At 28.3% G+C, this 15,756-nt stretch overlaps 1 protein-coding gene across 2 annotated transcripts in view; it reads right to left on the bottom strand.

Moving 5' to 3' along the window:
- Positions 1-15,059, bottom strand: part of LOC145838158 (voltage-dependent L-type calcium channel subunit alpha-1D-like) — a 57,234-nt gene extending 42,175 nt beyond the window's left edge. For both annotated transcript variants that reach the window (XM_082945710.1, XM_082945712.1), the window contains exon 1: positions 14,923-15,059. In XM_082945710.1, coding sequence (XP_082801836.1) covers positions 14,923-15,028 — 106 coding nt within the window. In that variant the 5' untranslated portion in view covers positions 15,029-15,059. The remainder of the gene's footprint in view (positions 1-14,922) is intronic.
- Positions 15,060-15,756: the final 697 nt, after the last annotated feature.

Here is a 15,756-nt window from a genome sequence, read left to right as displayed (position 1 = left end):
CTTAAGTTAATAAAACAAAAGAGTTTGCTTACTTTACATTAAATGCAGAAAAACGAGTACAATAACAACATTTAATACGACTTTTTATAGAAGTTTAAATGTTATTTCTATGTTTTGAAGTTATTTTGTTACCTTTTGTTATTAATTACATAAACTTGCATTAGTAAAGGTATAAGCAACATGGTGTATCTATAAATGCAAATATTACCAAAAACACTACTTACCAAGAAAAAACTCAAAAATAAACTATAAAACTACGTTTTCTTGCTTGCTTTCAATCTTTTACTACAAGCACTAAAAAAACAATGAAAAAGTGTTTTTCAAAAACTTCTTTCCCACCTACCACTCTACCACAAGAGAGAGTTAGCAAACTAACACAGAAAATTGATGTTTTGTCTAAGAAATTACCAGAAAACAATGCTCTGAAGAATCAAAACAAACTTTTACTAAAAACAAATTACTTTGAAAAAAAAGAACTAGTGTTATAAGTATCTTGTCGAATTGTTATGGTTTTTACTTATGAATTAGAATAGCAAAAAGGTTCGAAATTTAAAATAAAAAAATCAATTTAAATAACTCAAGTAGTAACAAATTTAAGACGTATAAAATTATAAACTAAATCAAAATTTAATTTCCGCTAAAAGTTTTGAACAATAAGGTACGTAATTATTACAAAATAAAAGTTTTTAAGTCCTACAATATAGTACTAAGTACTTTATATACATTATTTTTAAGGTAAAGGTAGCTTTAAAGTTTGAAAAATACCAGATTAAAACATTTTTTTTGCTAAAAGACAATTGATTACCTCTAAAAGAAAAAAGAAACTTATTTTATATAAACCTTTGGAATTTCTTTGTTTTCTATAGAGTATTGATTATAAGGAATCGATTTTCAAAACTTTTTTTTTAATATAAATTTAATGTTTTAAATGTAGTTTACCACATGGTCATTATGTTGAAGTTAATAAAAGAAGAATAGCTGCTTGTTTATGGAAATAACAGTTTAGCTTAGAGAAGTGAATTTTAGTTACTTTAAATCCAAACAAATAAAAACTGACCATACATTCAAACTTATGCTAAAAAATAATCAAATTATTAATAGTAATATGTGTTTCAGGCTTTAAAAATGACTTCTACTTATTAAAAAGTCAGAACAATTAATGCCCTTTTTTAAATCTAAAACTGAAAACTTCAGCTGATCCTGATTAATTCTAAACGACGGAATTGCCATTCTCACAACGTGTTGGCCCGAAGTATTCAAAGAACAGCAACCAGCGCGCAAAAAGCGAAGAGAAGCTTTATGGAAGTAGGTCTAATTTTTCAAAGAAAGTGGTGAAAACTTATCCAGTCTTCAGCTTGTTTACTCGCTCGATGAAAGTTGGCGTTGAAACGCGGAAAAAAGTCGTTGGCAACTGCAGCTCTCTTTTGCTCGATCTCGAAACTTGAAATTTTTGGAAACAATTGGAAGCGCTGATGTCGATTAGCTCGCAGTGATTAGAGCTTGTTGGACATTCCAGCTCCGTCTACACGGATTAACTCATTTACCTGGCTACCTCTCGGCGCAGCGAAAGTTGATTAATTTCTTGTTACTTAAGCCTGCTTGTACTACCTCGGTTGCGAGAATTCGTCTGGCCTGAGCCGAGCTTCTGCTACCTCGCATCCTATGTTTTGTTTGAAGGCAAACTGAAATTAACTCGCAAGGCTCAGTTGGTATTTGAAATGATTGCAAACGTGATATGAATAAGAATAGAAAAGTAAAAAGAGTTAAAAGTTAATAAAAAGCTGTATTGTAAGCAAAAAAGTACTATTGATATTTAAATGACTCAAATTATTTTAATACTATTTTCAATAACAACTGTTCCACCAATAGAAACAGAACTGTAAAGCTTGAAATAACTAGGCTAAAACACATGTTTATGATAAAAAGAACGTATATTAAGCATAGTTTCATAACTTTAGTACTTTTTGACTCGTAAAAAAACATATTGACAATCTACAACTGCAGAAAATATTCTAACCTGACATTAAGAATATTATAGATATCTAGAAACACACTTAATTATCACTGACTTTTATAGCAAATTTTAGAAGTAGACTGTATACTTTAAAACGGTTTATTGTATTAAACAACTGCAAATATTTAAACATAGTCGAAAAGTCTAACAAACTTATTAAAATTTTACTTTATCAAATAACTTTTAAATACAGCTATACCGCTTATCCGAAAAAAAAAGTCTAAGCTCAGGCGCTTAAACTGATAACTAAGCTGTTATAAAAGAGGCAGGTTTTGAAAATAATCTGCATTTTCAAAACATTTAAAGATACATGATACTGTACATTCTTCCTAACAATGAAACAAGCTAGCGTTTGATTAAAGCATTTCCTAAAACAGACAACGCAATAACTACGTTTGATCCCTTTGTACTTTGCAGCTTCGGAACGAGCATTCAATAAAAGTTCATCTACGAGCAAACGAAGAAAGTGTCATACATTTTCTACCGTTCAAACGAACTAATGTTTCCGCCGCACTCGTTAGCACAAACAAATCGACTTTCTCACACAGGTGCTCTCTGCTGTGCTGGTAAACTTCAATAGAGCGAGGTTAATACGCCGATATGTGCATTGCTGAGGAAGTGGCTGGCTGCCGAGCACACAGAGAGAGTCGGGCAAAATCAATGCTCGCACAAGAAACCTGCTCTCTCATCATTAATTCATCGTGGAGGCCTGGTATGTTTGGAAGGAGCGGAATAGGGGGGGCAATCGAAGCAGTCTTGAATTTCTTTAATTTCTGCTGCGCGCAGAATGTTTTGACTTTTTAGTCGCAGATTCGCTGGTCGTCCGGTTGCTGTTGGTTTTGAAATTTTACTGGCTTTCGGTTAATTCCATCATGCTTGTTTTTGATTTTAAGTCGAATTTTTATTAATTGTAAACATACGTTTGTAGAGTTTAAAGTAAAATTTATGAAAAATGATCGCAAGACATTATTTGAGTAATTAATTCAGAGCAAATGTTAATGAAAGCCAGAGTTGCACGGAAAAAAATGATATGAAATTTAAAGTTTTTACTAAAAGGTCACGCAGTTAGCAGCATAACGAGCAAAATAAATTTCAGATTTAACTACCCACGTGAAAATGTGCAGAGCCAACGGCACTTTACAAACGACAATTTAAATTTTTGCTGCAATTTTCTCTCTGAACAGTGGTTGCAAAATTTTGCAGGTCTGGTTCGTTGTAATACAAAGCAAGTTCTTTGTTTCTATACAAAAATATTTAGCGTGATGCGAAACATACTTAAGTTAGTTTAAAACTAGAAAGGAGTGTCAACCAAGAAAACTTTACTGAAGTAAGTAAACAAAAATGTTCCTAACTCATTAAAAATGTTCTGCAACTTTCACAACCTGACCTAAACTAAAACATACTTTGAAAAAATCAAACCTAACTTTAATTTGCAGACATGCAAACTTTTAAGTTGTTTACTCGACCTGTTCTACTGTTCACATAAAAACAACACTTATGCTGCTGACAACAAAGCACGCTCGTCAATTGAACACCACGGTCATCACACGACCACGTGAAGCTCTTCCTGCGAATTGTGATCGCTACTGAACGCCAGCAAGACGCCTCATTCGTCGCTTTCACGCTTCAAAGCTCTCTGACGCCAGCGAGTGGTCGCATGCTTAAGCCACCCGGTAATCGCTAATTACTTTTTGCTTCTGCGCTGTTCATTGTATAACCTACATTTGGCGTTTGAAATGTTGCGCTTGTTAAGGTCGCTTATTGCGTTTTGATTGATTATTTTCACAAAAAAAAAAAACTTTTGAAAAAAATTGAAGCGTCTAGTTTGCGACCAAAAGTCTTGAAAGTTTTAAATTTTAGAGATTAAAGAAGAAAAGTAAGAGTAAATGTTTTGGTGGTTCATAAATTCCTAAACAGTTATGAACTTTAAAAGTTTTGTTAATTCTTTGGTAAAGTTAAAATAGATTTTATTTTGGATTTAAAAAGTAGCTTATTATCAAGACATAGTAGCAAACGTTAAAAAGCCTTCTAGCTTTAACTTTTAGACTATTTATATGTTATCTTTTTATTTTTTAATATCAAAGTTAGAACTTTAATAATGTTTTTTAGACCCTTAAAGTTAAAAGTTTAGTGCTTTGTATCAAAACAATTTACTATTAGTTCGGCGTTTGTCTTCGGAAATAACGGTTTTTTGTTAAGAATAATAATTTTTATGTAGCTGATTCTCAGTAAAGCTATTTCAATTTAAAAAATAGAAACATGGCTAATAATTATTGCTCATACGCTTTATTTTAGTTTTTAAGATTTATAAAGAAAAGTTATTTGAAATCTCTTTCATTAAGGTTTTAAAAACTTGATTTAAACCATTATTAAATTTTAATTTTATAAAACATAAGGGTTGTTTCGAACAGTTTTTTAATATTTAACTTAAAAAATACTTAACTTTGATCTATAAACGCCAGTTTTTTTCTTAAAAGTCAGAAAAACCTTACAGTTTTTAAAGTCTTGAATAACAATAGTATTAAAGCTTTAATCTTGATTAAATTTATCAACAAAGTTCTTCCTTTCTAAACCTTTATCATTTGTATCCAAAGGTTACATGACAACTCAAATTACGACAGTTCAAATTCTGAAAATTCATATTTTTATACAAATTTATGAGTTGCCACATTTAAAAAAGTATTTTATTTGTGAAAAAAAAATGCTCGTGTAGGTCTAATTAATAAGAATGGTGATGGTAAAAAATTGAAAAAATACTTATAAAAAGGAAAAAAAAAAACTATAATTTGTATAAATTGATATTTCTTTAAGTTTCTAAAAAAACCTTATGTAGGTTATATTAAACTTTTTTATACTTTTGTAGTTCATTAAAATAAATTACTAACAATAACCCATAATAATTAGAATTTGAATTGTCTAAATTTGAATAGTTGTGTACCCATACTACTACAATCAAAAATTTTAGGCTGAATCAAAAACTTTCATTAAAATTTTGAAAAATAATGAACTAAAAATCTAGCAATAAAATCACTGAGTTTATCTATCGAATTTACATTTACAACAATATATTTTCAGGGTATTCAAAAGTTTATTTGATTATTTTAAAACATTATGCATACAGATCAAGCAAATGAAGTTTGTTCATTTTTCTCTAAAATAGAATGAAATTTAAAACAGAAAAAAAAAAAAAATTTCCTAAACATTTTCATTTAAAAACATGTAACAGTTAACGAATTTTTAATAATATAAGATTGTTAAGTGACAATAAGTTAAACAGCGATTTTCACGACAAGAATCTTACTATAATGTACAGCTATAATTATACAGAATATTTTGAAAAATTTAAAAAACATTTTGCTTGTATTAAACAATCTCATACCGCCAAATTAAATTCCAATAAAATTTTACTAAACAATTTAAAAAAAAAAAAACGAGTTTTTCCGAACAGTTTATATCAAAATATTGATAAAGAAAGCAAAAAAAAACTTGTGCACAGCATTTTAACTTATTAAATACTTAGCTGACAGTGATTTATAGATTTTCTGTTCTATTGATTTTTTAAACCCACACGTTTGTTTTTGAATTGTTTTTCTTCTTTCATAAGTTGTTTGTTTTTTTATTTTTATTGTTAATAATTTGAACATTGCTTTATAGCTTGAATTTTAGTCGGTTATAAATAAAAAACGATTACCGATTTTTACTAAAAATTTAAATGACCTGTTTTACTGTTTTTTACTTTAATAAGTTTTAAAAAGTTAAAATACAGTTTTAAAGTTGCTACGATTGATTTTAACAAAAAATCTTCAGCTACTAAAATACTGAGACTAACTTTAACAAACTTAAAGTAAAACTTGACACTTGAAAAAATTAAAAAAAAACTCTTTTTAAAATGCTAATAAATAAATTTAAATCTTACTAGTTTGTGGTATTACACTTATACACTTTTTGAAAAGTAATTTCTGGACGCTAGCAACTAGTTTGAACTTTTAGTGTAAACTAATGTAACTATAAATGCTAAGATGACCTAAAAACTGATTACAACGTAAATAATAACGACTCTTTTCGCACCATGCGGTGAAAAACTTACTGAAAAATTGAATTATATGAGTAAAACTTGAGTTTTGTTTTTGTATGTACATGTAACTAGGGTTTATCAAACTGGGCCAAGTTGGCCCCTTGAGGGCCAGAGCAGCAAAGGGGCCACAGGGGGCAATGAGATCATAATTTGAAACTTCCACTTGATATTCTGGAGTCGTTTATGAAGAGCAAAAAAAAAGGTTGTAGGCGTTTTATTGAAACTTATACTAGGTATAATAAAAAAATTAAGGAAATTTAGGGGGCCACAAGCCGTAAAAGGAGAGATACAAGGCTATAATTTGAAACTTGCACTAAATATTCTGGAGTTGATGATGCAGAGCAAAAATTAAATAAAAAAAAGAAATTTTTAGGCGGTTTTAATAGTAGTATTTTTTAAAATTTTGTTGGAGGGGGCCATAGCTTTTTAATTTCTGTAAAGGAGGCCTTTTGAAAAAATTTGGGAAACTCTGAAGTACATGAACCTTTTAGTTTCTGTAGATTGTTATTGTAATAAAAATTATCTGATTTATTGATTGAAAAATTAATTCATGTAATTTTTGGAATGTATTTTCCATTCTAATGGTAATACAAGGTAATAATTAATTATGTTAACTACTAGCTCATAAAATAAATAACTTTCCGTATTAGAAACTTGCCCAGTGAATATTTTTTAAGGAAAGATAAAAAAATGTGTAGTTTGACCTTTTTAAAGGGTATCATTGCTTAATGTAAATATTGAAAATAAAGTTTAATTTTTTTTCATAAATAATTAATTCATAACTTTTTTATACTAAAACTTGTTTATTTGAAACTTATCAAACAGTTTACGGATGTTTGTTACGTCGAGAAAATCAAAAATAACTTTCATAGCATAGTTTTTGCAGTATTTATAAATTAAGTGTGCAGTTTTACGGGCTTTAAACTTGAAAGTAGTGTAAATATTAAAAGTTCGGTTTGCTGTCAAAGTGTTAATAAAATATAATTAGAAATGTATGTAAAAATCTCTGAACTTTTAACATAAGACGTGTTAGCCCTCGCATATTAAAGATAAAAGAAAATTTTAAACTAAACTAATAACCATTATAACAATAGTTATAAATTTTTTATAAAATATTTTTTATTCTAAGCTAATTTTAATTTAGCTTTTGTTTAATTTAACAAATCGTTTTCTTATTATATATTAGCTTTATTTCTAGAATTGTTTACATTTATTTGTTAAGTAAAAAAAAAACTATATTAAAATTTAAACTTTTGAAATTTTACTTCATTTAATAGCATATTCGATGTTATATATATATATATATATATATATACATTCATGTTCAAAGTTATTAAAGGCTAAGTTTATTCATTAAAAAGAATCATTTATTCTTTTTTGAAACATTGTAATATTTGCTTTTAATTTCTTACAAAAATAGTAATTTATGATACTAGAAAGCACTCCTAAAGTTTGGAATAGAAATTTTTTTTTAAAGTTTACAGAAAATTGAGAGAAAAAAATTAACAAAAAATTTATATTTATGTTTTTATGATAAAAGTCATTTATTTTTTACTTATAAAGATATTTTAAAGCATTATATTAGTGTTTGTTATTGTTAGTAGTTATTATTTAATCTGTGCAAAGTTGTTTTTAGTATTTGATGTTAATAGTCTCTAAACATATTAAAAAAAGACTGAGTTAATGTAATGTACTTTCTTTTAATTATAAAAAAATATCTTTGGTTTTACAAGACAAATTGGTTCACGCATCTCAAAGTGAGAAATAAGGTATCCGCTATATAGTAACATGCAGTTGTGTTCTAGATTAATATTACACGTATTTCTAGTTTGATAAGAACACTGAAAATATGTATGGATAAAAAAAAGCTTATTAAGTCGTTATTTTTGACTCAAGTTGGTTTCTTTTCACAAAAATTACATTTTTCACTCCGTTAGCAAATATAAAATACTGATTTTTTGCGATTTTATACGTTAAAAAGCGTTGTAATTTTTCTTATTTCGAGCTCACACAATCTAATGATAAAAATTGTTTTATGTGCGAAGGTGAACTTATTAGTTACTTTGGCTATTAATTTGAAACTTTCTTAAACAGCTTGTCGACTAAAAATAAAAAACTACATCAGCAAAACAGTTTAGTTGAAACTTTAATAAAAACTTGTTATTATTAGAAGCAATTTCAAAAACTTAAACCACGTCCAAACGATGCAAGTACTTCCAAGATTATAAATGCATAAGAAGAACAGGTAATTTTGTAGTATACTAAACTTTACAACAAGTATACTTTTATTTCACAAAACTTAGGTAATGATTAATCATATCTTTTCAGAAACATGCAATATCTAACTCATTAAATTTAAAATGATTAAATTGAAGATTTTTTAACAAGTAATATTTAAGTAGCAGAAAATGTATGTTCTTTAGTTTTACCATAGAAGTATAAAAGAAAATACTTTTTTTTAATGACATCATATTTATAAGAAAGAGATCATTAGAACCAACACATTATAGTACGAGTAGACGTATCTAAAGTGAAAATAACATCTTGTCATCTAAACCTTTTACTTTCGGTTATATACATACAAATAAAGTTTTTAAGTTGTTATACTTTGACATTTCCGTAACTTGCATATATTGCAACATGTGTCATATTATATGCGTCAAAGTTAAATTAAACATAAAAACAACACGTATTAAATATATATAAAGCGTTATAAATATTAATTTATGGTCTTTTAATGTTGTGCAACTATATAATCAATTATTAGAACTAATATTTATTGGTAATAGGTACTAATGTTTAATTTTAAAAGTAGTTTTAGCGGATGTTGTAGAGAATGAAGAAAATTTTTCTAACAAAAATAAATTATGAGTAAACTAATTGTAGGGCGGAATGAAGCGGATTTCAACAAACAAAAACAACAAAAACCCCAAGCAATGAATTTCAAATTGTACTTTTATTGAAGAAATTAGACTGTTAATAAAGGGAAAAAAAAGTTAAAAATTTCCTAAAAACACTTAAGCAGAAGTTTAACTTGCGTGTTTCTTTTAATATAGCTGACGACTTGTATCAAAGCTTTTGCAACTAAAACCCTAAAAAAGTGTATATATACTCTTGTTGCTCGCAAACAGAAGTTGTAACAGTAAAACGAAAAGACAGAACAGCAACCAGCAATGATGCGAGTTTCTTTCGTCAAATTTGAAAGTGTTCGCGCATGAAACTTCAAAGCGCCGTCGGTCTCTATTCAGTGCTGGCTCGCATTATTAATGAATTGCGTCTTTATTGTTGACCGCAACATCAGATTAACCTTTGATTTAACTATGCACCTTGAACTAGGCAATAAAACGCAGTTAGTTGCGTTCTGTTCGTGCGCTCACTTCAGATTACGCTCACTTTCCAATTTGGCGAAAAAACCTACGCGCCTGTATTGACTTTGACATTTGCGTTTAAAAGCTGCAAAAGCTCAAAAAAATTTTAAATTCGATTTTAAAATTCAGAAACTTATAACAAGCTGCTTTCTATGCTTAGAATTTAATTATTTGGTTTTATCAAAATTTAAATATTACAACGGTTTAAAAAACTGTACCAAAATTGGACACCATCATTTTTCAAATAGCTTTTAAATATAGCTTGTGTTCAACTGATACTAAATTAATTTTTCTAGTGTTCAAACTAATATTATATTTTATATACTTATATACTTTATTTATATATTATTCTACCTAATTTATGTTAAAATTAAGTATGTCTAAACTCAAATTTTACAAGACGGATGTAAAACACTGAATTAACTGCATTTTGAGTGTAACTTTTAATTGAAGATATTTTTATTATAGCAATAAAAAATTGTTTTATAATTTCCAAAACCGAATCGATTCTGATTTAATACAACTATTTTTCAAGTTAGCAAAAACTGCTGCATAAATAGCAGTGCGCGTAAAAAGGTCACAAGTCAAAAAATGAGTTATAAGAAGAAAGTTTAGAGCATAAAAATCAGAGTCATGAAACAAATCAATACTACACACGTTTGACTCATATATCTTCTTAGCGCGCAGCTTAGGTGAACTAAAATCATCAAGCAATTTCTATCATGCGCACCCAGCTCAGCTCTCTTTCAAATGTTTGACTCGCGACACATTTGAATACTAAATGATATTTATGACAAAACAGTTTCGGTGTTGCACCCCAGCGACATGAAGTTAAATAGTATTTTTTTTTTCTTTATAAGACCATAAGAAGGATAAGCTCACACTCTTGTTAAATTTTCGTATTAGTAGCATAAATTTTGCATTTTGTTTTTTAAAAACTGAATCTTTACCATAAGTTAAGCTAGAGTTGTACTGTTCTATAACTGTTTTTAGCAATCAAATTTTTAGAAACGTTATGAAATAATTTTCTAAGTACCGCTTGTTTTAAAGTTAAACTGCAATTTTTTTCTCTTAGTTAGAATATATGGCATAATATGAAGTTAAAACTTTCACAAAAATAATTTATTTTCTTTAAGCTTCACACACTATAAAATCTTATAAAAAAATATTTTAAGCACAAAAATATATTTTAAAACTTATGATGTTTTGGTGTACATGAGAAATCGAGATAAACTAGTAATCTGGAAACTTTTGTACAAACCATTTTAAACTTTGCACAACTTTATTTTTGTGTCCAGATACAACAATGTATCTCTAATTTTTGAAGCACGTTACGAAGAGAAGGAAAGGTCATCTTGCCACAGTATCGTCCGAAATGAAAGCGTATAAACTTTTCCAGAAGCATTCAGGCGACAATGCAACAACAACACTTCTGGACATACGGGTCAAGCCGACCGATAATTTGGCCATTGTTCCAGGCAATTACTTGTAATTCCAAACACACACAAATGCACGTCGTCAATTCACAATGAGCGCACAACGCACACAAGAGAAGAAAATCCCGATGGAAATTATCCCCCCTTCATTCAACGTTGTCGTCTGTGTGCTAATTTTAATCACACACGCAAGCGCCACGCACGCACCAACCACGTTTTTTCGATGTTCGATTTCGCTGCCGAGCGTGTTTCGAAGAAAAAGCTGAGCACGATTTTTTGGGTTACTAAGAAATTGAGCAACGCGTTTTCGTACGGTTTGTTAGGAGGAAATTTTGATGTTTTGTCGTCTGATATGAGCACTGATGAGTTATTATTTTTAACATTCGAAACTGCATCATATATTCGATAAGAAAATAAACTTGATTTTAAATACCCATATTAGACATTTAGGCTTTCTTTTAAATGATTGGTGTATTTATGATACAATCGATTATTGTTATGTAATTGTGGTTTTCGTTCGTTTTCCGTAAAATGCATGAAGCATAATAATGTCATTTTATAAGTACTTTAATCGAACGTTTTAGTCTTTTTCTCAAGAGTTTATGCTTTTTAAAAATTGATACAATTCGTATTACCAATTTATTATAAACAATCTTTATAAGCTGAACTGTTTTATATATATTAGTAAACATTTTATGTATAAAAAAATTACCACAAAATGTTTCAAAAACAATTTATGAATCAGATAAATAATTACTGTTTTAGAATAATAATACATTAGTATTTAAAAATAAAAAATGTTGTAGCAGATTTATTTATTATAAATCTAGTTTATTAATGAGCTATGCATCAAGTGTTTTTTATAAAAAAGAGCAAACACTGTAAAAATCTTTTTACCTAAAATGCTTGTTTTTTTACTTAAACTCAATTTTCCTTTTGCGAAACACAAATTAAAAGTACAAATTATCGTAAAATTTATCTTATTTATACCAAGTTTTATCTTAATCTTTGACTTTTAGTAAAATAAAAAAAATATTTTACTTTTGATTTTTCTATATTTTAACAGTAAAAGCATGTTTGTTAATAAAACCTTAAGTATTATATACTTGTTCTTATCATAGTTTCAGATACAAACAGCTGAAACTTATATTATATACTTAAATAAAAAATACAAAACCTCTTTTTTAAAGAAAGTTTTAGGTTTATTTTAGAACTATTTTTATTTTAAAGTATTAATAATTATTAGACTTTTTTGTTTTTTGTTTGAACTTGCTAGTATGACAGACTTATTTGAGTGTCAAGCTGACTTTCTTGTAGAAGCAGATTTTTTCAAAAACTTTGTTATGCTTAACTGTAGTAACTTATTTTAAACCCGCTTGTGTAATATTTATGTCATGTAAATAACAAGGTTAGGCCAAACGCCAGGTTCTAGCTCAGAAATCACTGGTTTGCTATTGGTCAACTTGTTTGCTAACCAACTAATCAGTATCGATCTTCGGTGGCCAAAAAAAAAAAACATACAAAAAACATGGTGTGAAGATGAAAATTTTTTCTCTAAACTTAAATTTATTAGCAAACTAATCGCTTTAAATTGTGTGACGGCCAGTTTGATTTTGTACAAATTAGTTTTTATAGTAATGAAAAATTTTCAAGTTTCTATAAACGAATAAATAATTTAAATTTTAGATTTTTAAAACTTTTTTGTAACCAATTCAAATAAATTTATTTTGTAATCGCACTTTTAATTGGTTATAAGTAAATCCATAAAAAAATTAAAACGTATATCTTAAACTAAAAGCATACAAATTAAAAAAAAAGAATTATTGTAAAAAAAAGTTTTGTAGTTTTCATTTTGTCAAGCATAACAGCTAGCTTTTACTTAAATAGTCTTGAATACTTTAACTTTTGTCAATTCAAAAATACTTATAGCTTCTGTACAATATTACATAAAAATTTATTTTAAAGCTTAAAAATATCATTTATATTTTTACTTGTTATTTGTCTGTAAACCAAGTAAAGCTTTTAAAACATGCATAAGTCTTTAGGATTAAAAACCAATATAAATAAACTTTTATCAAAGGTTTACTGTAAAAGAAAGTCCTGTCTTTTTAACAAATAATCAGCTGAAAACAAAAACCAGAACAATGCTTTAAGTTCAAGTTTATGGTTTATTGAAAACGCAATTAAAAAGCTTAAGCAATTTCTTTAGAGATTAATTTTCAAAAAATTTGGTTTACATAAACACGTTGGCTAAACTATTGACTGTACGCATTTTTTTAAAATCGAATTTAATGGCTTCCATAAACAATTGCTGCACAAAACACTTTTAGACAGTCTTTTTACAACAACTTAGCTGGTCAAGCCAACTCCTTTATTCTCTCCCAAACCTCTTACCAGTTGTTGTTTTAAAGGCACAGTGCCATACAAATTCGTTTGCAAGATTGGAAAAGGCGCGGAAATAGAGTTGTTCAACTTAGCGAAAATAAGAAGGTTATCTTATGCGTTTTCGAACAATTTAGGAAGCTTCTTTGTACATGTTTCGTTTACATGAAAGCTGTTTTACTTTGATGTGATTTTTCTGTTGAAAACGTTTTGTTCGCGTTAACTTTATAGCTGTTTGCTCGCATACGTAGCAACGGAGCAAGTTCAAGTTATTCTCGTAAGCACTCGAGGCGCACGAAACTTTCAAGTCTCGCAGTATAAAAAGGTACAGATCACGTTTATGGTTAAAGGCAATTAAACCTAATACAAGTCTGAAAATAAACACGATTATCTACACGAATTCCAACATGATTTTCATTTGGTACACGGAGCTTTACAATACAACGCAGAATAAGCCTTTTGCTTTTAATTAAAAATGTCAAAAGTTCGACTTTTTCTGCTGAAAAAATAACGTCAATACGTTTTAAGAACATGTTTTTTTGACATCGTAATGTTTTATACAGAGGTTAATTAATTAAGTTTGTTTAGTAAAAGTTTCTACCTGTTACAAATAAAAGCATTTGATGAAGACATATACATTTGAAACATATAAAAAGAAAAACAAACATTTAGTTTTACAGCATATAGAGCATAAAAGCTATCTTATAATAACAAAAGTACGACAAAGAAAAAAATTTAAACTGTTTAAGATAGTATTAAACATAAACTACATAAATAAGTTTTTTAGAAGTTATATTTTTAATAACTTAATAAATATTTGAAACTTATCATAAAGTTAGTAAGTAAAAAGTAATTTAACAATTTTATTTTATTAATTAAGTTCTCGTGATAAAATACAACTTATTCAAAAAAATTATATTACCACACTCTTCAAGAAACGAGAACTATGCATGTTTAAGGATTCAAACAGTTAGTCATAAAAAACAGCATACTGCAAAATTATTGCACTTACTGGAAATGAAGCCGCTCAAAGAAACAGATTCCAAAAAGAAAGAACAAAGTTGCAGCCAGAATCCATTAACCGCTAAGCAGATTATATAAAGTTTTTTTTTTATGGAAGCATAATTCGACGTGAAAGCAAAAGTTTTAAGCTGCACTGGCTTTGTGTTATTGTGGATATTTTGCAAAAGATGTTCTTATTTTGCAATGTTTAATTGGAAAATTGTAGCTTTGTGTAGGAAGCTAAATTGTTGTTTCAAGTTTTTTTTTTGTTTTGTTATCATTTAGTAGCTATAATGAGACAGTTAGTTTTCTATACAGTTTGTATAAAAACTCGCTAAAAGAAAAACTATGGCTTCAAATTATCTGAAAATATCAAAACATTTATCAGTAAGTTTAACTCTTTGAATTAATATCAACCTAAAAGTTTTTTAGATATGTAGTTTTTATAAAAGTTATTTGTTACTCGATTCAGATCATCTTTTTAGCAGTTTAAGCTTTTTTAAAAGAACTTTTTTTACCGTGTGTTACTAAATATACAAGAAAATTAATTACAAAGACTATAAAATTTGACTTAAACCTTACTAAACGCTTTAAAATTTACTTAATATATTCGAAACTTAATGTAGAAGGTAACACATGACTTACCTGGTATATGGACCCTTCTATGCCGTTCCCTTGACAACGAGCCTTGCGTGTTAGATTCCCTTGACAACTTATCTTTTTGTTTTCCATTTGCTTTTGTTTCCACCATTTTCACTGACTGTTTTTTACTTTAACTTTTCTAGTGTCTTCTGGTTCCATGTGCTTTAGAGATTCGGAACATTTGGAATTAAAACAACTTTATTATGTTTTAATTTACTACTCAAATAAAGTATCTAAAAAAAAAAATAATATTTTATAACTACGATAATCTGTTAATGATTTTGATGAATTGACAAATATAGACTAATTCAAGATTACATTTTAAAGATACAAACTGTTTTCTTTTTAATGAGAAAAAAATAACTTACATACTAATGTGCTAATACAGGAATTCGCAATAAGCACAATAATTTTTCTTATGCTTTTTCTTTACTTTTTACCGGCTAGGAAAAAAAAAACTTTCTTAAACTTTGACAAAAAACAGCATCTAAACTCCACAAATTACTGCATCTCAACAAAAAAAAAAAAGCTCGCACAAAAACAAGTGAAAACAAAACGTTTGAACATCATAACGCAGTGGAACAAAAAAGTTGATGCTGGCATCACTAGACTGTAATCGATAAAACGAGAGTGCAAACTGATAACTTATCTGATGGCTCGTTGCTTTTTGACAGCCGCGAGCTCGCTCCGATTCTAGAGTCGAGTCGGCATCAACTGCTCCGTCTGCTGCGCACAGCGCGAAACTCGCGCACTGATGTGTTTATCACAACATGTAATCGCAATGCAATTTGCCACCACATATTCACTTGAATGGCCGCTTTCACTGAAAGCAAACTC

The sequence above is a fragment of the Thalia democratica genome, chromosome 6 (assembly GCF_965202585.1).
Source record: "Thalia democratica chromosome 6, ktThaDemo2.hap1.1, whole genome shotgun sequence".
In the NCBI taxonomy this organism is placed as follows: domain Eukaryota; kingdom Metazoa; phylum Chordata; class Thaliacea; order Salpida; family Salpidae; genus Thalia; species Thalia democratica.
The sequence above is the reverse complement of the archived record's forward strand: the minus strand, read 5'-3'. Positions and strand labels throughout refer to the sequence as shown.